This window comes from Callithrix jacchus, chromosome 15 (genome assembly GCF_049354715.1).
Source record: "Callithrix jacchus isolate 240 chromosome 15, calJac240_pri, whole genome shotgun sequence".
Lineage (NCBI taxonomy): Eukaryota > Metazoa > Chordata > Mammalia > Primates > Cebidae > Callithrix > Callithrix jacchus.
The window spans coordinates 61,845,049-61,870,201 of NC_133516.1; the positions used below are offsets into that span (position 1 = coordinate 61,845,049).

General features: G+C 41.7%; 1 protein-coding gene across 1 annotated transcript in view; it reads left to right on the plus strand.

Annotated features, from left to right (window-relative positions):
* Positions 1-25,153, plus strand: part of ITPR1 (inositol 1,4,5-trisphosphate receptor type 1) — a 354,215-nt gene that overhangs the window by 213,082 nt on the left and 115,980 nt on the right. Inside the window, exons 38-42 of the mRNA XM_054245889.2 lie at positions 2,609-2,757; positions 4,021-4,132; positions 9,592-9,624; positions 17,785-17,820; positions 19,369-19,416. Coding sequence (XP_054101864.2) covers positions 2,609-2,757; positions 4,021-4,132; positions 9,592-9,624; positions 17,785-17,820; positions 19,369-19,416 — 378 coding nt within the window. The remainder of the gene's footprint in view (positions 1-2,608; positions 2,758-4,020; positions 4,133-9,591; positions 9,625-17,784; positions 17,821-19,368; positions 19,417-25,153) is intronic.

The following is a 25,153-nucleotide window of genomic DNA, read 5'->3' on the forward strand; positions in this document are numbered from 1 at the left end:
ATAGAGCAGTGTCTGGCATGTAGTGAGCACTCAGTTGAGGGCTGCTATTATTATTATTTTACCATTATTACCTTTGTTTATTACTATGATGGTAATCACGTTGCTGAATCTCTGTAAGGTTACACAACCTACGTGAAGACAGATGGATTCATTAAATCATTCATCAACTCCATGCTGGGCACTGGGGATACAGTGGTCAGCAAAACCAGAAATTATGAGCTTTGTCTCTTAGTATCTCAAGAATCAGGAGGGAGAAAGAGAAATTAATTTTAAATATAAAATGATGAGAGGAACAAGTGAGAAGTGCAGAGAAGTGAAGAGTGCTTGAACGATTCCGATGAGGAAACTAATTTTGTCTGAGGTTAGGGATGAGGGTCAAGGAAGACTTTGCTGGGGAAAGTTAACATTTGAACCAAAATGAGAAGGAACAATAGGACTTAATAAAAGGGAGGGAAATAGTGTGTGTAAAGACTATCATACAGAAAAGAAGATGAAAATAAAAGTATTCCTTGATTTCAGCTAGATTATCCCTTTTTTTCTTAGCATCTACCAAGAGACCTGCTCTGCCTTTGTTAAATACTCTAATGAGTATTAGAGGGTGTTAAACACTTAAACATGCATCTTAACTTGACCCATGAAGCCCTGCTCTTATGAGCAAAGGAAGGTTAGTGTGACTGGAGCCAGGAAGCTGGGGAGGCTGGCAGGGCTGCTTGGGTCAAGTTAAGAATGTCAGCCTTTATCATAACACGGCCAGTTCTTAAATAACAAATAGAACCCGTTCTTGATTCCTAATGGAGTGCTTCCTGATTCCACTATGCTTTTAGAAAGTGGGGAAGAGTATTGTAGACTCCTAACTCTGTAAGCACATAGTATATTCTCCTCTGCTCAGATAGAATATCTGCAATCAAACATGCTGGCGTCTTGTGCTCTTCTTAGATTTATTATGCTTATTCTTAAGAAATAAAACACATAGGGGAGCAATAATGTTAAAAGGACTTGGCCAGTGGCTTAAAGGATATGCATTAGCCAGTTATTTGCTGCCTGAGTTCTGGGGTTTATGAGATCGCGTAGTGCAGCAAAAGTTGTAATATAGGAAATTCACTTGCAAACTGACCACTTCCGTAATTAATCCCCATCTAGACATCCCTCTCTCTTAACGCTAGCATCTTTCCCCACCCATTGCTTTGCCATCTTTGTTGGTGTCTCCCTGATTGCTGAATGCTGTGCATTTGACAATACAATGCAAATCAATTGCAATGTAAAGTTCAAACTGTGCAAAAGATGCAGGATTTTATGAAATACATGAAAATGATAAGAACAACTTTAATCCCATACAAATACTGTAGACAAAGATTTGCCAGAGTCAGGATAAGTAACTATTGAAGAGAATGTTGACTGGGTGCTTCCAAAAGAAATGCTGTGGGGGAAACTGATAAGATCCTCAGAATTTTGCAAAAATGTCCCGTTTTTGACTGTGATGTGAAAGTCAATATGAACTAAGGGATGTTGCAAGGTACCGTCTTACAGTCTTGTTGGGAAAATTGCCCTGCCCAAAATTATTTGATTGATTCACGTATCTTTATGCATCTTCAACATTAAGAGTGGTTACAATCATCACCCAAACTGTGTTAAATCTAAGAGTAAATTATCTTCATATGGTTTGTTTTAGTTTCTGGGTAACAGATCAGTTAATTCTTTCTCGATCCCAACTGGGTCCCCTTTTAAGCAGCTTTTCCCATGCAAATGTCCTTGGTCAACCAGGCCTTCCTGTATTATCCAATGTGCCATGTTCGGCCCCTGCTTTAGCCAACATGCCTCCAGGCAGGTTCCGAGTCACCAAGCCATAGAGCAGGCTTTAGCATCTTTTGAAGATAATTTCTCATCTGTTTTCTATCATTTGCCTTCAAATGGTGTTTGTTGTGTTGGTTTTGCTGCTCTTTCAACTTCTCTCTGTTTTCCTTTCCTACAGCTATGTGTTTTGCATTTGAAGACCATCATGCTATCAGGGTACATGTATTTAGCATGTTGATACAGCATGTTCATTCATTGGTGTCCTCATGTTTGTATGACTTTATTGTGTGAATAATTCATGCTCATTGAAAACAGACAACACTGACAAGTATTGCTTTATATAAGAAATTTAGAACCACCTGTAATCCCACCACCCAGAGAAAACCAGTAGTTATGTTTAAATAATATTTAATGTTTATCCTTTAGGTAGATACTGATGATGTTTATAAAAATAGGATTATTATTGTTTGACCCTTGTTACACTCATCATAGACATCTTCCCAATGTTGTTAAATTTACTTTTTTGCATCATTTTTTAAGCTGTATGTAATGGTACCTTGAGTAGCTTAAGGCGGCCATCTTGAAAGAAGGGGTGGTGGGCAAGTTGACTTGTTTTCACTTTGTTTTCTGCATCAGGGGGTTAATGTTTCAGGTAACCATTGGGCAATATCTAATAGTTTGAGATGCCAGGCGGTACTAAAGTTACTCTAACCTAGCCTATCTATGCATCAGTGATTTAGGGCAGAAACCAATGTCCTCACCCTCCTGTGGCCAGCGTCTGCCTGAGCCATTGACTGAGGCTCTGTTTCCATTTTAGGACATCGTCTCTGCGCTGGAGGACCGTCTCAGGCCCCTGGTGCAGGCAGAGTTATCTGTGCTCGTGGATGTTCTCCACAGACCTGAGCTGCTTTTCCCAGAGAACACAGACGCCAGAAGGAAATGTGAAAGTGGCGGTTTCATTTGCAAGTAAGCGGCCTCTCTCTCTGGGGTGTTCATTTGCCAGAACCTTGATGACCACACAAAGCTTTTGTTCCCGAAGAAGGAGACGTTGTCCTGTTTTCTAACTTTGATGAATGCAAGGTCATGTGCTAAAGTCCTGTTCTGACCTCCCCAAAGTAAGTTAGTCTGTTAAATCCTGCTTACTGACACTTCTTTGTTTTGTTTTGCTTTGTTTTTTGGTGAGAAGTTCTTATTTTAACTGCATGCCCATTCATTCATTCATTACAGGGCACCCACTGTGTGCTGTGGTACAGACATAAAAAAGTCATGATCCCTCAGCCCTCAGAAATCTCAGACCTATCATGACCTTACAGTCTTTTCCTAATAATTGTGTAATGTCTTAGTTTATGCCTTGGTGCATAATCTGTAAGCAACAAGTGGACCCATGGTTAGAAATCTCCATTATATTTTTACCTTAAGGCTGGTCACAATGGCTCACACCTGTAGTCCCAGCACTTTGGGAGGCCGAGGCAGGTGGATCACCTGAGGTCAGGAGTTTGAGACCAGCCTGGCCAACATAGTGAAACTCCATCTCTACTAAAAATAGAAAAATCAGCCAGGCATAGTGGCGGGCACATGTAATCCCAGCTATTCCATGGCTGAGGCAGGAGAATCACTTGAACCCATAAGCGGAGGCTGCGGTGAGCCAGAACTGTGCTACTGCACTCCAGCCTGGGTGACAGAATGAGACCCTGTCTCAAAAAAAAAATAAAAAAAGAATTTTACCCTAAGATTAGTTGTTTGTTTAGCTTGGGGCTGGCCTCTGCCTGTGAGTTTCTTTCTTTTCTGGGCCCCTCTAAGGACAAGCTCGTGCATAAGGAAACTGTGTATTGGCCTCAACCATCATCGTCATGAGTTTTTTTTTTTTACGGTGTTGGCATATTTGACCCACTTTTCCGGCAATTCTCAGTGGATAAATAGCCATGCTTTATAAATGAGCAGGTCTGAGTGGATCTCTGTCTGGGTTATCCTCTCATGTAATTTCTCCATTCTATGTGACTGACTCCTGCCCAGTGAGCCCGTTTGCTGGGACTTACCAGCAGGTGTCGCTATTGAGACACAGTCACTCGCTGGCTGTTAGTGCAGGGAATGGCCCTAAAGTATGTTTAACCTGAGAGCTCTTAATAAATGTTTGTTCATTAACAGACTAGTTAAAATAAATTGCTTGTGAAGTGCTTTTAATTTAAAGTTAGTTTCAGAGACATAATCCATGGTTTCCCCCGCCTTCAGGTTAATAAAGCATACAAAACAGCTGCTAGAAGAAAATGAGGAGAAGCTCTGCATTAAGGTCCTACAGACCCTGAGGGAAATGATGACCAAAGATAGAGGCTATGGAGAAAAGGTACTGCGTTTTATTTTCCTGGTCAAACCAGGTTTTACCATGAAATTGGAGAGAAGGATCTTTAAAAACCCACCTTGGCTCAGGCATTGCTGACTGAGGGGTTAGCTTTTTTTTTTAAAAAAAGCTGTTCATCCTGCCCTTAAAGGGAGCTAAATCATATGACTATCTTTTAAAAGTGAGATATACTTAGTCGTCTCTTATAGGCTGCTTGCCTATAATAATCTAATGTCAGAGCGGTAATAACAAGATTTTCCATCTATTTAAATTCCCAGTGAGAAGGAAATGCCTCTTGTGTATCAAGGTATGTGTTTCTGACTTTTAGGTTTTAGCTAAGCATACCTGCAGGTTTACTCGCCTCTTTCAGATGAGATGTTGCACAATCTCTCAGTGCATCAAGAAACACCCTACAGTTCTAACTGCAATTAAGGCAGGCATACACGTCACCACTTCTGAGACAGATTGGGAAATGGACAGTCCCGTGACCTGATTGTCCTTAGTATATGCAGTGAGCGAGGACATACCAGCTCCATCCCTCACATCTCTAATGTTGGGCCAAGTAGGACAGAAACAATCCCATTCCCTTTCCTTTCAGCCCCCAGCAACAAATCATGGGTGTGAATTTAAATCTCACCCATTTTCATTTGAAGGTAATAATGTTCACTAATAGTCTGCTAGCTACATTTAGCAACAGTTTCTGAGTAGGTAAATATGCTGATATCACCAACTTACCAAAATACCCGGTAAGTCATTTTTTCAGCTCTAGGCAGAAGCCTTGGTAATTAAGTCAGTCTGCCTTGTCAAAATGGATGGTGGCAACCAGATTGTTGCAAATATAAACGTCTGCAGGAATGTTGCTTTCTAACCTATCTCTCATTAATATTGGAGAAATGTTACTAGTGAGACTTCTTGGATAAGAAAACACAGAAAACAGATTTTGTAGTTTCTTAGTTTACACCATGGGACATAATCTATAAGCAACAAGCAGTTCCATGACTAGAAATCTCCATTACATTTTTAGAAACTAATTAGAACATAGGTTTCTGTAACTCAGTAGGAATTTTGCAGAGAAAACCTGTCAGACAAGCGTTTATAAATATAAATGAAAGAAGTGAAGAACCCTGGTAAGGTAGAAGTGCTGGGATGGCTCGTTCATACAGATACTGTTAGGCACCTAGTAGGTCTTGCTCTTAAAAAAAAGAAAAGGAAAAAGAAGGGGATAAGGCTGATGGCAGAGAATATACTTACCAGACAGATAAATAATAACCATTTATTTCACAAGATCATCTTTTCTCTTAAAGTGAGTTTTCGGAAACATTTATAAAATATGAATCTAGTTATAGAAATTCGCTCTCCATAGTAAAGGTCAAATCCACCAAAGCTGAGTGAATATGTTTGTGTCTATGGGCATAAAACCTGATTTTTCAAATCTGGAGACCACAACTTTCACTTATTTGGAATATCTATTTCTTTCTATATCCAAGGTATTTAAAGTAAACTTTGGTATCTCTATTCTCGTGACTGTTACAAGTTGTGATTATACATGTAGTTCCCTACAGTTGTCTTTGTATAACCTGGAAAGTAGAGGCACTGTCCTGGAGTTTCCTGAGTCTCTGTTGCATGGTGAACAAGTATGTTGGGGTCTTTGAGGCCACATGGAAGGTGTGCTGGCCTACTTTCTGTCCCTACCCATTAGTGCCAAGTGAAAGAGCATCCCAAACCCCAGGGGATGCCACATCAGATATGTCATAATGCCTGTTATAAAGCTCATGGAGAAAGAAAGGGCATGGGGTTGAGAGGACCCTTGAAGGGGATCACTAGGAAAGAGTAAATTATATCACGGTTTTATGGAGGTTCCTGGGATCTAGCTTAAATCCCTTTTCAGCTGGTGAAGAAATTAGTCACACCTAAGCAGAGAGGCTTGGAGAAGAGATGGCTTTTCTTTCCAGTGTGGTAGGGCTGTCATTCCCATTCATGAACGTGAACAAACTGTAGGCCAATATGGAAAATGCCATGAAACTGAGCAAGATGCTCTAAAAACCCACATGAGCGGCTCCAAACCTGCAAGACTTGCAGTGCTTCTGGCCCAGTGCTTGACTACCCGGGAAGTGCTACTTAACCATTCCTGTCAATTGAACTTCAAAAGAGAGAGAAGGAGAACCAGGGACCCTAAAATATTTCTGTCTCCTGACCTGGCAGCTGGTATTCACTTTGTCTGTCTCACTAAGGTTTTTTGAAGATGCTTTTTGATGGTTTACTGGCTGCCCCATTTGACTAAAGAAGCATGACACACAGGGCAGGCTGACTTTTTCAAGGGTGGAAACAACTCGGAACCAAAGAACTAACCTTTCTCAAGCAAATCAGTTGGCTTGACTCAGTGTAATAAACGAGGTGTTCTTTGGCCTGGGTGCTGAGGACAACACCGTGGTGAGTGTGGAGGCCGTTTCTCTTCTCCCATCCCCGTTCTGATTGATTAGTGGCCTCTTAAACAGAGCTTGTCTCATGACTGACAGCTCCCTGGTGATGTCCAGCATTGTTCTGCTTCCCTGCCCTCTCCTGAGCCTTCATAGCCATAGAGTCGGATCCAGAGGGGCCCTGGCATGGCCTCTTCCAACTCTTCCTATTCATATGAGGAGGCTGGGGCCGAGAGACTGCCCGATGTCATGTGCAAAGTCTATATGAGATCAAGAGTGGAGTCTGGGTTTCCTGAATCCCAATGCAGTGTCCTCTCCAGCCTCCCCTGAGGTGGTGTCCGCCGTGTGCGGGCCAGGTTTCCTTGCCTTTTTTCCAAACAGTAATCCTTAAAGATGACAAGATGTAGGTGCCTTTACCCATCTTTACTTTTTCGTTCAACTTTAGTACTTAGTCAAGGTCACAGATGAAAAAGAAAGTTGACATCATTCTTTATTATCCTGATCAAAAACATTGGTGTGCCTGTATGGGTGTCCCTGCCTGGGGGGAAAAAAGCCATCAAGAACTGTCACCCATGTTATAAAATAGACTAAAACATGATAGAATCACTGTAAGACTGACCTACACATTTTAAAAGTCATGGATATTCACTAGTTTCCTAAATTACGTCATAAGTAACAATGATAACATTGGTTGACCTCCTGTCATGTGCTAGCCGGTATACTAAACACATCTACTGTAGTTCAGCCTCAGAGATAGATATTACTTTTGTCATTAACTATTTTATACGCAAGGAAGAGAAAACATAGGCTTAGAGAGCTTCAGGATTTGCCTGGGGTTACATACTTAACAAGGGAACCAGCCATTCAAACCCAGACAGTCTGATCCTAGAGTCCTAGCTCTTCACCACTGCATTATCAGTGAACAGATGGACACCATTTGAGTGTTTTGCCGTCCACCTACAGATTGAACATTTAAGTTTCCATAATGTTACATGATTATATAAACAATAGTGGGCATTAGCCCTGAGAGCACTAAATGTATCAAAACTTAAACATCTAGTCTTCAGCTCATTGCTGATTTTTTACCCAATTGAAAACACTCTCCAACAGATGCCAAGTGAGTTTACAAAGTGTGATTGTCCCAAGGCCATCCAAAAACCTGTAGTTTTGATCAGTTCCTATGCAAAGGAGTCAGATTAGTGAGTAGCAAGTGGTTGGTTCACTTGTCTGGGTCCAGTGCCCAAAGTTCGTGTTCAAGAATGATCATGGCTGGGCACGGTGGCGCATGCCTGTAATCCCAGCATTTTGGGAGGCCGAGATGGGTGGATCATCTGAGGTCAGGAGTTCGAGACCAGCCTCGCCAACATGGAGAAATCCAATCTCTACTAAAAATACAAAAATTAGCCTGGTGTGGTGGCATACTCCTATAATCCCAGCTACTCTGGAGACTGAGGGAGAATCACTTGAACCTGGAAGGTGGAGGTTGCAGTGAGCAAGACTGTGCCACTGCACTCCAGCCAGGTAACAGAGCAAGACTCCATCGCAAAACAACAGCAGCAATAACACGTTATCACATATGATGAAAGGTAGAGGGTGACTGAAGAAGATGGCCACAAGATGTTAATCATGACCACTTAGGAATTTAAAAAATCATCTTTAATTCTTATGTTTCTAAAATGCAAAGGATCACCAATGCATATACTTCTCAGAGTGTTAAATATGAAATAAATATTAAAATTATCACCAAAATAATGGTGAAATACATTTTTGCACTATGCTTATAGTGTTTTTCTGTCCTGTGTATTCAGTCATAAACTTTAAAATTATGTCAGTTTACAGTCACTCTGTGTGCAATGCCTGCTAATCTCTGCTTTTAATCTATAGTTTAAACTGTGTCTGTGTTGAAAAGAAAATAACCTACCACAGCTAAATATCTCTAAAATTTAATCTGAATCACTCTCTAATTCAGAAAATTTTCAAGCCCCTAGACCCTGCTTGAGAAGAAAATGTAGTTATTTTATGTATTATTAATAACTGCTCTAGTTTACTGTAGGTTTTTTACTAAACTGCTATTGACTTAAGTTATTGCTCAAAGAGCTTTGGAAAGAAATTCAGAGGCCAGGAATTAATGTAAAAGGATATCTCAGAATTTATTTAAAATCATTTCCCTTCTTAATAGTAGTAGCTGTTTTGGTGCTAGAGAGTATATGACCTCTGGTAATGCCTGGGTTTTCATTTCATACAAATTGTCAGTCTCCTATTAATTACCAAAGCATCTTTGCTCCAGGTGAGTAAAGTATTAACATTTCCAGCTGCTAGTATTTCTGACAGCAACTGAAATTTGCAAAATGTACTAAATGTTAACAAAGCCTAATGAAAAATCAGTTGAGGATCATCCATCTATCCTCAAGCATAATTATGATACTTCCCTTGTGCTCCTCTTTTTCCTGGACGTGATGCTGATAAATCCCAGGTAGCTAATATCATTGAGTTGGCACTAATCATTCTAGAGGGAATCTAGTTTCCTTTAATCATCCACAGGACCAGGCTGGGGATATGCTGATCTTATTAGCTGCTGAAGTTACAGCTGGTGCTGTTTGAGCTTCTGACTCCCACCACCCCAACTGAGACATTAAATGAGGCTAAGGAAAGAATTTTTTCCTAAACCTGCCTGATTCTACTCTAGTCTTTCCCACCCTCTTCAGAAAAAAACACTGGGGAACTTGCCCTTGCTCCCAGCTCAGTTCAAGTTTTCAAGTACACAAGCAAGCGCAGGGCTCTCTGCACACATGATTAAGTGACCTGCGAGGTCTGATGCCTGACATGTGAATAAAGCATGCCAGCATCCTGCCCATTTTGGTCCCAAGCAGATGTCACTTTGAGCTTTGGCCATGTCCTAAGTGCCCAAGTCTCTTAGGATGGTTACTGTCTTAGCAAGGCTTTAAGGAGAAAGTGTCAGCAATACGCTTGAAGTCTGTAACACGTGGCTGGCTTGTATTTCCTTTCCTAACATTTCCTTCTTTTTCTCTCCCCTTTTTTCTTTTCCAGCAGATTTCCATTGATGAATTGGATAATGCTGAGGTCCTAACTTTGTTGTTTTTTGTTTCTCGTGTCTCGTGGTGGTGTTTCTGTGACACCCTCCCAGTTAGCCCTGTGATCCTTCCTCTAGTCCCACGGCGTGGAGTATCTGGCTTTGTGTGGTTGCCCTCTGGGAGTTGATGGAGTCTGTCGTGTCTGTGTTAGCATTTCCCATGAGTTTGTTTGCCATTAGTCCTTGGAGATCTCATCTGAGTCTAGATAAAGATGTTCTAAACTGCAGTAAGATTTTAATTGTTCACTGTCTAAAATCTCAGCTGAATTTGTGGTTGATGCTCGACAGTAACCTGTCTCTGAAAGTCAGTTTTGAAATTGGCTTAAAGAACTTCTCTATCTGTAAGTAAAGCATCTGATGCAAAAAGATACAGCAGCATTGATATAATTTGAAAGTAGTAAAAAAGGAAAACTCATTACTCTCTTGGTTTACATATTGAAAAGTATTGAGTATGAGGTTCACATAAAAAGTTTTTTTTAAGTGCAGGGTGAATTCCTACATGCTAGTTGAGACTTTACATCCACAGGCTAGGTTAGGAATGCACTGTATCCATGGCTTCTTCTAGGAAAACTACCTATAGATCCAGAAATCGAATGTCATCCAGTGGCCTCGGTTCTTACGTATCAAGCTAGTTTCACTTACTCAGAGTTACCGTGGAGACTGACTAGTAGTGATTTTGTTTGGGATTTGGGGGCCTCTTGAATATTTTCTGTTTTGTACATTTTTTCAGTATTCCTTGCTGTATTTTTAGATTGTGATATATGCTAAGTAAATGCTATCAGCGAAATTTAATTTGGGGGATCCACGTACGTAATTGAGAGGGTTTCATTGGTTGGCAAATCAAGCAAACTGGACTAAGACTTAATTTGTCATTTAAAAGTCACTTCTCTGACCTGCTTCAGATCTGTTTCTCCTTTCGGTAGACCAGCTAATGCCTTTAGATGAGACAGAGCTGCCAGATAGAGCATGCTGTCTACTCTAATATCTACTCTAATTAATACACCATCATTTCAGGAATACTAAGAAATGGCTCAGATATCCCTAAGGAGGGTTTGAATTACAGGCTTGAAACAGAAAGCAGCATGAGTGCTTATGTTGAATTTGGCAAAGTTGCCTCAGGAACGGAGCTCAGAGAGGCTAAGTGCCTGGTCCTAGCTACCACAGCTAGACAGTGGCTAAATCAGGACAAACACATGGCTGGCTTTCCTGATGTGCTTACTGTTCTACCACAGTAAATTCCGTAAGCGCAGATTTTTCCTTGTATTAATTAGACAGGAACAGGTGAGGGGACCATGCCTTCTGGGAAGACTAGAAGGTGAGAAAAACAAAAGGGAGTGTACCAACTTAATTAACTGCTGTAACCCCAGGGAACGTTGCCGTTTCCTGTGTAGCATTCCTTCTTCCGGGTTATTTGTATGCCAGAAAAATCACTTCTATGCTGAATTTGATGTTGGCACCCTTTAAGACTCTTGTTTCTACATAGAGTTGTAAATGCCTCACTGATTTAAATTCTTCCTCTAAAATATTGAGGTTGAGTTACTATTTGCTTAAGTACAAATTAAGTCGGGAAAGGAAAACCTTCCCTAATCAGAGTCTGCGGTGTTATTAATACACTGTTTTGCACCATAGTAATCAGTTGATGTGTTTGCTTGCTCAAGATAGAACTTGGGTCTCCTGGCTAGGAGTTTATTGCTCGCTTATGGAAAGATTCCACAGTTGGAGCAGGTGTGTTTATAATTATACTCTAGGAAATAGAATACTGTCTGTTTATAAAAGAGGAATGTTCTGGCAGCCACTCAGATTCTTTGAAAATTCCCTGAAGAAGCAACTGTGGATCCCCTCCACGTTGTTCCCCTGGCAACCGTCAGCACTGGGACACTGACGCCCTGTCTCCAGCCCCTCAGGCTGGTGGATCTAGCCCTCTAGGTGGAGGTGCCTCCTTGGCCTTTATCATTGATGCTGTTCTGGAAGCTGCCACAGCTCCTGTGGTTTCTCCCCCACCAAGCCTTTTGCTGGTCTGCACTCCTGGAAACCTGTGGCCCACAGCTGAAGCTCTACAGAAGCTTAATGAGAATCCATGCTGGCCCAGGATTAGGGCAGGGCCTCACATCTGAACTGCACACCAATGTTCCAAAGTCTAAATGTGATGGGGAATAACCCCAGGGCTGTGTAGGGCCTGCCCAGGGGCCCATGACCCCAGTTGAGGAAGGGTCACCACGCTTTGATCATAAAGGCCACTTGAGCATCTCTAGAGATGTGCAGTTAATGACCTGAAAAAAAGCACAACGCCTACTGAGTCCCTGTCAGTGCTCTGAGAAAACAGGGTGAAAAGATAACAGAGGTGTAGATTTCTGGCAAGAAAAGTGCATGGTATGGGGTCTTCCCCACTGCCTTCTAGAATAAAATTTTGTTTGAAACCAGGGAGAGGAAGGATTGTTTGTTTTTTGGCAAACAAACAGGCAGAGTCTCCATCTTTACCTCCTGATTTTTCTTTTTCCCGTGGGGCTGGGGTTGGGGGACAGATGGGGTGGAAGAGAGGGAAACTCCCTGTGTTGCTGTCCCTTCCACTCAGAGCTGGGTGAATTATTACACATGTTTACACCTGTGTAGCTACCACAGAATGTTTCCATCACCCCAGAAAGTTCCCTCCTCTAGCCATTCTTGGCTTGAAACAGACACCAGCTGGTGCTAATGACATTCATTTATCTGACTCATATTGAAGTGCCTGTTACGTACAGGGGGATTTGGATATGGTGGTACCCCAAATGGGCACAGGGTCTGCCATTCTGGAGCTTACAGTTTAGTGGGGGCAAACGGACAATAATACAAATTCATGCAAGATGACAGCTCTCAACCATGCGATATGTTAGAAGGGAGAAGTGCACGGAATCTGGGGACTTCTACCTAAAAAGGAAGGCCAGGTAGCAGCATAGGAGATCAGGTTGCAACAGGTGAATGGCCCCAACAGGTAATCATGTGAGTTACTTTCCTAAGCTGTAAAGTGCTGCATTAATCAAAGGGATAGTTCTGGGGAGGTACTTCCACTTGAGACAGGTGGTGAGCGGAACGGTAGTCCACCCAGTTTTCATACATGTGTCTGTGAAAAGGAGTGGTTTGTTTAGAAAGTGTGTACTGTAGTTCAGTGGACGTGTCTGTTCCTACATATTTGAGATGTGATTTCCACTGAATCACTGCCTCTTTGGAACTGTGGAATCTCTGGAGCCATTGGTGCCAGCTAGCAACTTTGCCCTCCTGCATTGCAACAAAAAAAGCTAAACTCACATTCCAGCTACTCAGGGTGACTGCAGCCTGCTTATGTTAACTCTTCAACTTCTCCTACCTTGAGCTGCTTCTGCAGGCAAAAGATGCCATTGACAGGAAACTTTGTAAAATTCAGGAGGGATAAAAAAGGAGAAACCTAAGAGTGATTAAATTTCACCTTCAGGGGGCGTTCTCATGACGCCCAACCCATGGTGGAGATGTCCTACTTTTTTACATTGCTGTGAACTGCTGGGTTGGGCACCTGCCAGCATTCAGGCAGCAGTTACATAAGAGCTGCTTTTTTTCCTGGAATTTAGGCTCACTGCTGATGTGTGACCTTCAGCAGTAATTGCCAATAAATGCAGTGGGGTTGTTTACTGTTAGACACTGGCAACCACAGAGCAAACTCATCTCAGAACATACAGAAGCTGTTATAGAGTCAGTGGAGAGCTTTTAAAACATATATGTACCTCACTGAGAGTATTCCATAATGACTGAAGTTGTAGAATTTAGTCATGTCAGAATGTGTTTTTAAAAAATGAACTGTGCTATTGAGTTCTGATGAGCTTCTTCTATAAAATATAGGTGAAACCACATTGTTGGAGCTAAATAATTTTTGCTTAGTTCTGTTTCTAAAAACAACTACAGTTAGTAAAGATAGTTGTCTCAGCAGATAGGAAGATTTAAGATTGTTCTACTGAAATGCTAGATAACTTCTATTTTAGCTCACTTTTCTTTAAAGCTTTCTGTTTTCTTGGTGTGGGTTTTCAGAGGCTGATGCAGGACCGGGCCTAGCACATATATTTGCAAGCCCATTCACTGTTTCTTGTTGGTCTCCTCTGAGGTTATGAGCAAGTAGAAAGGAACTCTGAAGACTGCATCGAGGGGCTGGAGATACAAATTCCCTTTGATTTGCTGATAACTAGATCTATAATTCAGTTACTTTTTTTGAATTGCATTCACTTGTCTACCAGTGTAATCTATAGAAAGAGACATCTCATTTCAAAGGAAAATTCTAGAAGCCCAGGGGTGGGGGGGATTCCTAATGAGGGCAGTAGAAAACAAAGTATTTACCCAGGCCATGCTTTGTGCTGGTCTGTGATAGGCACACATGAAGTAGATGGATGGATGTGGGCAGGTGCTGTTGGGCAAACACCAGAAATAGTCACCTTAGGAAGTCTGCGTGCTCTTTTATATTTAAGAATGATGATTTCCTACATTTTTAGTAGAAATTTGTCCCTTGACAAAATGCTAGGTATATTATGTGTTGCAAGTGAGTAGATCAGTGTCTTATATGCACATATTCAGTTACTACCCAAGGTACCATAATGAGGGCCTGATTTGTGGCCTCATCCAGGAAGGATACTTCGGATTCAGTGACTTGAGATGTAATTTAAATTTCTATTTCAAAGCCAGTTATTGGGAGTTATTTTTCTACTAAGTTAGATTTTGCTTATCTTGTCTAAAAGCACTGGGAAGACTTAAGATCCCAGAGTAAAAATGAAGAGGCAGTAGGGGGCAGTAGTTGGTTTCTGAGCTGAAAACCAGGCCACATCAGATCACAGTCACCTGTTGGTGTGTGAAACTGGCCTTGACTGGAGGTGCCAGCACCTGAATGTAGTGACTGGTCCTGGGGCTGAGCAGGAATACAGAACATGGGAAATTCGGACAAGCCCAAGCCCTCAAAACATTCCCCCTGAATACATGTTCACTGAGGGCTTCACCTTTCATGTAAAAAAAAAATAAGTGATGATAAAACTACAACTCCATTCATTCATTTACTAAACATTATCTTTTGCTTGGGTACTATATGTTGTATTTATGTAGATCTTATTTGACCATACATACCTTATTAATATGCTTATATTTATTGAAATTGCAGCTTATTGCTGTAAAATAACCTTATCCTCATAGCCAAAATCCTCATAGGAAACAGTGCTAGATATAGGCTGTCAGTGGTTTTACCAACTTAGATACCATGTATGGCCTGGCCCTTTCCATGCCTGGAAACGTTTTATGTCTCAGTGGGTTGTATTATTTAGGGAACTTGCCTGCTAGATATTGTGAAATGAAGTTTACTGAAAATAAACCAAGGATTATTTAGTATTTTAGCTGGAAGGAATCCTAAAGAATATTTGCAGCTGGGCATGGTAGCTCACACCTGTAATCCCAGCACTTTGGGAGCCTGAGGTGGGCGAATCACTTAAGGTCAGGAGTTCCAGATCAGCCTGGCCAACATGGTGAAACCCTGTCTCTACTAAAAATACAGAATTAGCTGGGTGTGGTGGTGCATGCCTGTAATCCCAACTACTCAAGAGGCTGAGGCAGGAGAATTGCTTGAACCCTGGAAGCGGAGGATACAGTGAGCTGAGATTACACCACTGCACTCCAGCCTGGGAGGCAGAGCAAGACTCCATGTCAAAAGCAGACACAAAAAAAGGAATATTTGCTTTGTCCTCCTGAATAGGTCAGGAGGTGGATGCCCAGAGAGGTTCAATGACTGGCTCAGGGCTACACAGAGAGCCAGAGCTAAACCCTGGATGAGCTATAGTCACAGGATGCTCATTCAGTGCTCTGGGTTTTCCAATCTATTCCATAAAGGGCTCGTATTTAAAAGTGTTTTTCTGGTTAGACACGATTCTTGAAGCTGCAAAGCGTCCTCTGTTTTCTTAAATGGTTTCATAAAAATTTCAAGGGGAAAAGGACAGTTATTTTAATTTTTGTTTTAAGAATTAATTAAACTAATTTTAGAACAAGCATGACAGCAGTTTAACAGAGGAAATAGAGTGTCAGTACAATCATAAAACATAATCCCTGCTGAGTGATTAAGAAATAGATACATACTACCTATGGCTGTTTATTCAAGATGCTTCTCTGGACAAAGAGAGCGTAGCCAAGAGAATTCAAACAAATGGCACAGCAGTTCCATCTTTATTTGCTTCAGCTTTTGTTTTGATTGGCAAAGGGCTAAGAGGGTAGCTCTGTGCATTCCTATGATGAATCCATGCCTACAATCCTTTTGTTCCGATCATATTGGATCAGTATAAAGGATGCTGTAGCGGGAGGGTGGCCTATGCAAGCAGTAGAATAGATTACTTCTGTCTGTATCTCTGGCTGCTCTAAAATGCATGGGAGATTGCTTTAATTCTGCTTTTTCTCATATGTTCTTTTTGCACTAAGGCAAGATAGCAAGAATGTTTACATAGTTTAATTCTTTAGCATGCAGAGTGTAAGGGTAGAGGTAAAAATGCATTCTTGGATTGTGATAGTTCTATCATTTTGAAAATACCTTTACCGGCCAGGCGTGGTGGCTCACGCTTGTAATCGAAGCACTTTGGAGGCCAAGGTGGGTGGATCATCTGAGGTTGGAAGTTGAAGAAAATACCTTAACCTGTGCTCTGCTTTTACTTTCCTTCCACACTTAAGTCCTTCCTACTACCAGCACTGTCCCTCCCCACCCTGAACAGGAGGCTGCATGCTTCAGAGGGAAGTTTTCTCCCTTTGATTGATGGAGTTGGACTCATGCATGAAAGGTCTGCTGTACAGAATTAAGTGAGCAACCCTTGTTGTCTTTGCTGAAGTAGTTTAATCCCCTGGATCGTTCTTTCATTTTCTGTATTGGGAAGTAGAAAAAAGACAGAAATCATTAGATTACATAATATAGCAGCCCTATATTAAGAGGCTTTTTTTTCCTCTTGGGGATCAAACTATCAAAGGGGTAGTGTTGAGCTGGACGAAAACACCACCAGATTTCACAGTGTCACTCCTCTCATGCTGTCAACACCAGCCCTGGACTGCCACCTGACAGCCACCTTCTGGCCCTGAGATGAGTGTGCTTGAGCTCTGTTAGAGGCCAAGGTCAAACAGTTGCAGCGTGAGCCTTGGGTTCATCCCGTGGCCTCGCACTACACCTTGCACCAGTCACGCCGCTGGTGTGTGACTTTGTTCCCAGGATGCCCAGGTGGGGTCTGGCAGTTCCAGCTGATTTCTCTCCTCTGCTCCAGGCACATGTCCTTTTGGAGGGCAGATTCATGGCACTGTCTGCAAATGGAGTGGTGGACTTTTCTCCAGGCTCACCTTTGTGTAGCCCCTGCATGCCCTATAGCTCCTTCCCCCTCCCCTGCATGTTGTTTGGAGGCATCCTTTTGTTGCTCATCCATGGGTTGGAAATTATGAAATCAAGTGGGGGAGGGTGGTATCTGTGTGGCATGGCTGGGACAAGGCCAGGAAACCCAGACCATGAAGCCCCCAAGGGAAGTGCATGGGGTGGGAAACTCATCTCCAAGCTAACTCTGAGTGCAGGAGACGCTGCTTCTCCCGCAGACGCTGGAGCAGGGAGGCTGCATCCCTTAAGCCCAAGCTAGAGCCTAGGTCTGACACAGGACAGATTCGGAGAGCAGAGAGACACAGGAGAAAGCTTAAACCCACAGGAGACATGTGACATGTGGCACTTTCCCAGGCCTTGAGCCCCTGCTGTCATCAGTGCCTCTGCTCCCCTGAGAGCCTCCGCGAACAGGCACACTTTTGCTTTCTTTCCCTGTCTCTGTGGACCGAGACACAGATGTGCTGTGGTTCTTTCTTTCACTTCCATTGTTTTAAAGCACAATTCCTTCTTGGTTAGCAGTAGACTTTTTTTTCTTTCTTACTTTAAATGTGTTCCTCCATCTCGCAGGCCAATTGTCTCCTCCAGCACAACCACATTCAGTTTGATTTGAAGGTATCTGGTCGCCTTGATTGCTGAAGCCCACTTCAGCAGGCAATCCGGCGGGGTTGCCTCATCTCCCATCCTTCCTCCCGTGTTTTGTCCTTGAGTGTTGGTCTCTGGACTACTCTGTGGCCCACAGGATGCAAGCGCCATGACTAACGTGCTTCATTTTACTCCCAACTAGCTTCCTCCAGCTCCGGATTCTGAGAACGTCACTGAGGTGTGTTGCACCCTATATTTGTAGCACCAGTGCCAGCAAATATGGGTGCCTCTCAGTTGTCCTGGTTGGGTGTTTGAATTGTTGTGAGAAAATGTCTGTCCAGGTGGTAGGTGTCGGAAGGAGGTCTCTAGGCTGGCTGGGAACAGATCATTCCTCTCGTGGATGTGGCTCTCAGTGTAGAAAGTCCTGAGGAGCTGGATCCAAACTGAGCATCCTCCAGGTGCCAGGATGTGGCTCTTTGAAAGTTCTCACTCAGAACCATCTTAATCGTGAGATGTTTAGTTAAGACATGTGAGGATGTTAAGACCTTTCTGCTTATATAAAATTGACTTTGGGTCCTGTGCAGAGATGAGGCAGTTTTGAAGTTATTATAAATGAATAATAAAAATATTTATAATTGTAGAAAAAGCTGCTAATAAACTTGTAATTTTACGATGCACTTTTTTAAATGTTTTTATTTTTTGAGACAAAGTCTTGCTGTCACCCAGGCTGAAGCACAGTGGTGCAACCTCGGCTTACTGCAACCTCTGCCTCCTGGGTTCAAATGACTCTCCTGCCTCAGCCTCCTAAGTGGCTGGGATTACAGGCATTTGTGACAATGCTCGGCCGATTTTTGTATTTTTAGTAGGGACAGAGTTTCACCATGTTGGCCAGTCTGGTCTCAAACACCTGACCTCAGGTGATCTGCCCGCCTCAGCCTCTGAAAGTGCTGGGGTGACAGGTGTGAGCCTCTGCACCTGGCCTACGATGCAGTTAAGAACAAAAAAAATCTATCCTTCTTGCTGCTAACTAAACTCACTAAATGAGGGGCTAACATTTACTAAGGTGTGTGAGATCATGGAGAAGCTTTTTGGGGAGACATATTTCCAAGTATCAAAATTTAATTTCGGAAACAATTCTAAAATCACAGTAGTTCAGGCTAGAATGAAGTGTACTTCATTTGAAAGAAGTCTATTGAGGGTCTTTAAAATGAAGCATGAACAAATGATTGAATAGATAAGTTGCTGTGTGGATGTTTTCTAATGATCAGTGTCCCGTATCCTAATCGAAGCTCCTCATTGTGTTAACAGTTTTGGTTACAAGACTTGTGTACTTGTGGGGTGGGGAAAGCCGTGGTCCCATGTCTGTGTCTGCTCAGAGGTGTGTGTCTTCTTGTCCTTATGCATGTGCTGTGCAATGATGCATGTGTGAATCATAAGGACCTGCCTGATTGAGTCTTGCATTACAACCCCTTTTGGGTTAATGTCACAGCATATAATATAGAACTTCCTTTTCGTGATCTTTGCAGTAAATTCTGTTGGCAAAAAAAGTTCTATGTCTGCCCATTTTAAACAGTGCATTAGGGTTGGGGGTAGGGGACAATCATTAAGCAGCATCTAAAGTAATCAAGCATGGGTATTTGGGGGGTAAACAGAAAACCAGACCTATTCTCCTTTTGGGTAAGTCTTTATATATGAACTCTCAGTGTATTTTATATGTGACTGATGCTGCAGATGGTAGTGTCTCCTTAGTGTTGTACTTAAAATGGAATTTCTGCATGCCTAGCAGGAGCTTGAACCAAGTCCACCCCTGCGGCAGCTGGAAGACCATAAAAGGGTACGTAGTCTTGAGTCTTGGGGATTGGGAGCTAATGATCAGTGACCATAACACCTTCATCATCCACACACTGCAACTGACAGACAGCTTTTGTTGTTGATATTGTTAAAGCATTAATTGACTCGAGCAATCACAGCCACGTATGTAAATGAACTAAACAATGGTTTCACCTATCATCTACCTGATCAGAGCACTGTAACCAGCTGGCCTCCAAATCACGACTAAGTAAGCTTTTCATGTCCCTTTTTCTTTTCTGTGTGGGCTTTCTATTTAAGTGAAATCTAAAAAAAAAAAAAAGTTCTGTATTGACTGACGAATAATGGAAAAAAGTTTATATTACCTAGCCACAAGAGCCACTAGTGTTTTTGTTTGTTATTTGGGGTGGTTTTTTTTTAGAGACAGTATAAAACTCTGTTGCTCACGCTGGAATGTAGTGGTGCGATCTCAGCTCACTGCAGCCTCAACTTCCTGGGCTCAAGAGATCTTCCTGCCTCAGCTTCCCAAGTGGCTGGGACTATAGGCACCACACCTGGCAAATTTCTTTTATTTTTTATTTTTGTAGAGACAAAGTCTTGCTATGGTTCCCAGGCTGGTCTCAAACTCCTGGGCTCAAGCGATCCTCTTGCCTTGGCCTCCCAGAGATCTGGGATTACAGGTGTGTGCCACCATGCCCAGCCCCACTAATGTTTTCATATTTTCTTCTACCCACTTTTTTATACACATGAGCACGTGTGCCAGCAGACACAGACACATTTGCGTTATCATTGGGATTATTCTAAGTATACAAATTTTGTATCCTGTTTTGCATTGTATTACTGTATCTGAGTATTTGTTTTGAAAATCTTTGAAAGTTAACAGCTGCCTGCAGTTCTCCAAATTAACAGGTAGTTCATCATTTTTTCTTTTGATGAGGAAATGAATGACTGTGTGCATCTTTGAATAAATTCCTAGAAGAGGAATTCCTTGGCCAAGGGGTAGATAATGTTCTAAGGGTGCTGATTGTGCCTTGCCAAACCATTTCTAGAAGATTCTGTACATCCATGAGCATGCTGACAGCACTGATTTTCATGTTGCCCATTTTTGGGAAAATAACCAGATGTCCTGGTGACACAGGCTTCATCCCCATTTCACAAGTAGGAAATTGAGACTCTGGGAAGTTCGACATCTTATCTAAGGTGATGGAGTTTGAAAATGACCTGTCATTATGAAGACTGTCTTGGAACTGTGGTCATCGGTGTCTTAGAGAATTTTTCTTTTATTTTTGTGGGTACATAGAAGGGGTATGTATTTATGAGGTACATGAGATGTTTTGACACAGGCACGCAGTGTGAAATACAACATATGGAAAATGGAGTATCCATCCTCTAAAGTATTTATCCTTTGAGTTCCAATCCAAGTACATTTTTTATGTTACTTTAAAATGTATAATTAAGTTATTGTTGATTATATTCACCCTATTATGCTATGAAATAGTAGGTCTTATCCATTCTTTCTAACTATTTTTGGTACCCATTAACCATCCCCACCTGCCCCGTCTTGGAGAATTAATGCCTGAGATAAATGGGTAGCCCGATGCACCTTTACTCTGCTCATGCCCAGGCCCCTGCCCAGTCCCACTGCATCCCAAATCCCTTTTGTTTTCTTTCTCTGATAGAGACATAAACTTTGCAATTTCTCACACTAGGACCAGAGAATAGCTCCAGGAAGTTGGCATTTCAGCAGAATTCAGGACGTGATGCTATAGTGGTCTCCTGCATTTCATGGCTCAAGGCACCTTGCATTCTTATATTTTCCATCCTTGCCTGCTTTTTAGAATTATCTCAGGTCTTAGGAGTAGCTGACAAAGGCACACAGCTGTCCCTCATGTCCTAAGCTCTCAAGGGACTTGGTATTGAATGCTGCCTATGCCCCTGAACTTTGTGATTCGAAACAGGTTCAAGTTTGTGTGTGTGTGTGTGTGTGTGTTGTTTTTTTTTTTTTTTTTTTTTGGTCAGGCACTCACTGTGGTGATTTTGAGAAAATTAACCTCCTTGTGCCTCAGTTTCTTCTGCTGTAAAATGGGGGTGACAACAGTTTTTATACCTTAGGACACTGAATGGTGCACATGAAGTACTTTGCATAGTGGCTGGAATATGATAAGGGATATTAACTTGTAGTTACCTTGTAGATTGAAACATTGAGATGGTTTTGTAGACAAGAGTAGAAGGAAGGTATTTTAAAATCTAGGCTCTGCCCTCATGCTGACTAAGGTGTGAGAGGCTCACAGCTCACATGAGAGGGTGATCATGCCTGAAGCACATGGTTTTTAAGTGGCTGGAACCTGGGAAACCGAAAGGTCAGTTCTCTCTCCTTTGTGTGTGGCCATGTTAACTCCTTAGTGCCTTGTTCATCACTGGCTCTCTTCCCACACAGTTCATTTGCTTATTTAGTTCAGTTGATATAAGTAAAACTCATGTTGTTAGAGTGACCAGGGAGGAACTTGGTTTCATTACTCCACATCACTACTCTACCAATTTTCATTGTTTTAACATGACACTTATTAAAAATGACTTTTTCTTTTCTCAGTCTTAGGTAATAATGTATGTGTAATTTCTGACTGAGACAAACATCTGATATTTGTTTGCATACTGTAGGTGTAAACTGCTGGAAAAAAACTGGTATTATTTTTAAAAAGGGTTGCACAGCCAAATGTTAAAGCTGAAGAAGTGACGTTATTTGGGAAGTCATTTTTTTTTTCCTTCTCCGCAATCAGATTTCTCAGCCTGGTACATTGTGAACAGTTTAGTGCTGTTGAGTAATTTATATCAAGATGATTAGGAAGACTTTTCTCTGCAGATTTTAATTTTTCTTAAATTAAACCACCAGCTCAGAGAAACAGAATTTTCCTTGAACCCAAGTTTTCACACTAGGAATTTGCATAACTTTTAATAATTCTTACCCATTTTCTCTTTCTGTCCCCTCTTACCTATAATTCTCAATCTTTATTCTTTCAAAAAAGGAATTAATCTCATCTGGTTGTTTTTTTTTTTTTTAAACTTGCTCTCTGATTTTTTCTTTCTTGCAGTTTAAGAGAGAGAGAGAGAGAGAGAGAGTGTGTGTATGTGTGTAGAGAAGGTGAGATGAATATGTGCCAAAAACCTTATAATTAAGAGCAAAAAAAAAAGTTTGTGGGGTGGAATGTGGTTGTTGTTTTTTTTTTCTCCCCCCCCAGAACGAGCACATTTCATGATATTCTCTTATGGGGGAAAACGTACCATTTGATGCATCAGTTGCTATGGTAACTGCTAGGGTTTTTCTGTTGAAGGAGAGACAAAATGGTAATGTGAGATCCCTTTGTAACTTGAGTTTGGCATCCAGGCTGCATAAATGTGGAGTTCCTGTTCCTGGCATCCACGTGCTCCTTTCATTACCGCCTACTTGCTTGATTGCAGACTGACCAGGGTCTTGCTGTTCAGCCTCAAAACCATGAGGAGAGGGGAAAAAGCACCACCACCAGAAGTTGAAAATCCAAGCGAGTCACTCTAGCTCCGAGTGGAATTGTGGTGCACAGGCTCCAGTTGAGACCTCCTTAAGGGATGCGTGTTTGTTGACTGGTCGCAGCCATACTACCTTTGACTTGACCACTCAACCCTATGCTCTTTCAGATTCCTGTTATGATGGCTACATTGGCTGTCTTCCCTGGCTGCAGCTTACAGGTCTCAGCCCAGCCATCTAGCGCTCAGTGTTCTCACAGTGCCATAGGGGGTCCAGTTAGAGACTTAGGGTGGTCAACTGCCAGTCACTCCTGTTGCTGGAGCCCAAAGTCTGTTGTCTTGAAAGAAAATCAAATGGATGCATTATGATATTTAAAAAGGGAAATCATATTTAATCTCTCATATTCCACATGGAAGCAACCTTTTCTTTCCCTCAATTCTTTCTTGGTAGGCTTGCTTTCTTGAATGTAGCTTTAAATCTTGTGCTTGTCTTATGAAATCAGCCTTTTAAATCACTGTGTTCCCAGTGGCTTCTCCAGAGAGTGATGATGCGTTTGTACTAGTGCTTGAGACTGGAATACCAGTAAAGTTGTATCTTTATACCGGAATGGGGTCTTCTGAGTCATTAAAGAATCCTGCGCGGAAACTTTTTTTCTCTACCTGTGAGCAATTTGTTTTAAAAGTACTTAAAATATTACAAGTAACTTACCCAGTTGAAGCACTCTTGGAATTTTGAATTTACGGTCAGTCTAGTGGGAAATGAGTTTCATGAGCTGATACAAGTTACCCTCCCTTGCGGAACTATGAAGAGAGACATATTTGTGGGTGGAATGGAGAGAGAAAATTTGGGATTTTTTTGTTTCCTGCACATTCATTTAAAAATCAGTCTCCTCCCGTCTCCCCTGTTTATCCCATCCCAATCTGTCCTTGGAATCTTTAACTGGCAGCATGAATTAAGAGTAGATAAACCCTTTCTGGGACTTTCAGCGATTTTGTTGATTGACAGGAGCCAAGAGTTTCCTGCCTGTCTTCTTTCTTCCTTGGTCCCTCTCTTCTCCCAGGGCACCTCCCATTTCTCAGGCTCTCCCCACCCCCTGGTCTCCGCCTTCAGACTGCTCCCTCCCATCTTGTTTTGCAGACACCTTACTTGAAATCTCCAGACCTATTCTCAGAGCTTATTAACAAATCTTTTTAAATTCTAGTTGCAGGTCTCTTCAAAAGAACTTTTTAGTCTCTATTTCAGAGACCTGCTAGATTTCAACACCTTTCCTCTCACCTAGATTTCTTCTTCCTTACCTCTCTCGATGGTGCACCAGAGGAACTCCATGCCTTCCTTTTTTGATTCTGGAAAAGAGTCCAGGGAAAATGTATACAACCTTTGACTTTTAGAACCTTCAGATTAGGAGGTGGTCTTTGAGTCCCTTAAGAACATGGCTGAAAGTGTAGAGCTGAGAATGCAGAATGCATCCTGCCTCTGGTTACTGGCTTGCCAATATCCCCCAGTATTACTGAACAAATATCTAAGTTTTATTTTTTGTGTTTTTTTTTTTCCTTTGGTTAGAGTAATTACAAAGAGTTATTATATCCCTGTTCAGGACTCTTTGATATTTATATATTTTTAAAATGTTATTCCAAAAATGTTGAAATATATACAAAAGGAGTCAGAAAGCTTTGGAAAACCCTCATTCATAATTCCACTTGAACAGCAGCTGTCAACTCGTGCCCACTCTTATCACTGATATCCTCGTGGCTTCCCTTCTCTCCCATATTGTTTTAAAGCAAATTCCAGACAAAATGCCATTTTATCTATGTTGCTTATTTTTGATATATTTGATATCTGCCACTCATGCCACTAATTTATTTTCTATAGCATCATGAAGTTTTTGTTGTTGTTTTTGTCTTTTTTTAATCCTTTGGCTCCTGGACTGTTTCTGTAAGAAAGGCTTACTTTTGGCTTATTGTATCGTCTTACTCTATTACTCTGATATCTTAATACTTTTTCAGACCTTGGGAATAAACCTTGTGCTTGAAATAACATTTTTATATTGCAATGTGGAAGCTGACCCATAAACATTTTCCATTTGTCTTAATTTTATCAACTTACCCCAAAGGGATTTTTGTTTGTTATTGTGAGTTGTCTTTCAAAATTACTGTTCTGTCTTATCATTGTGTGAGAGGGTACTTCAGTCAGTATTCTAGATTGCTACCTTTTTAAAAAAATACATGGTTTTCTGAGAAAATACTGAAGTTAACTTCAGAGTTCC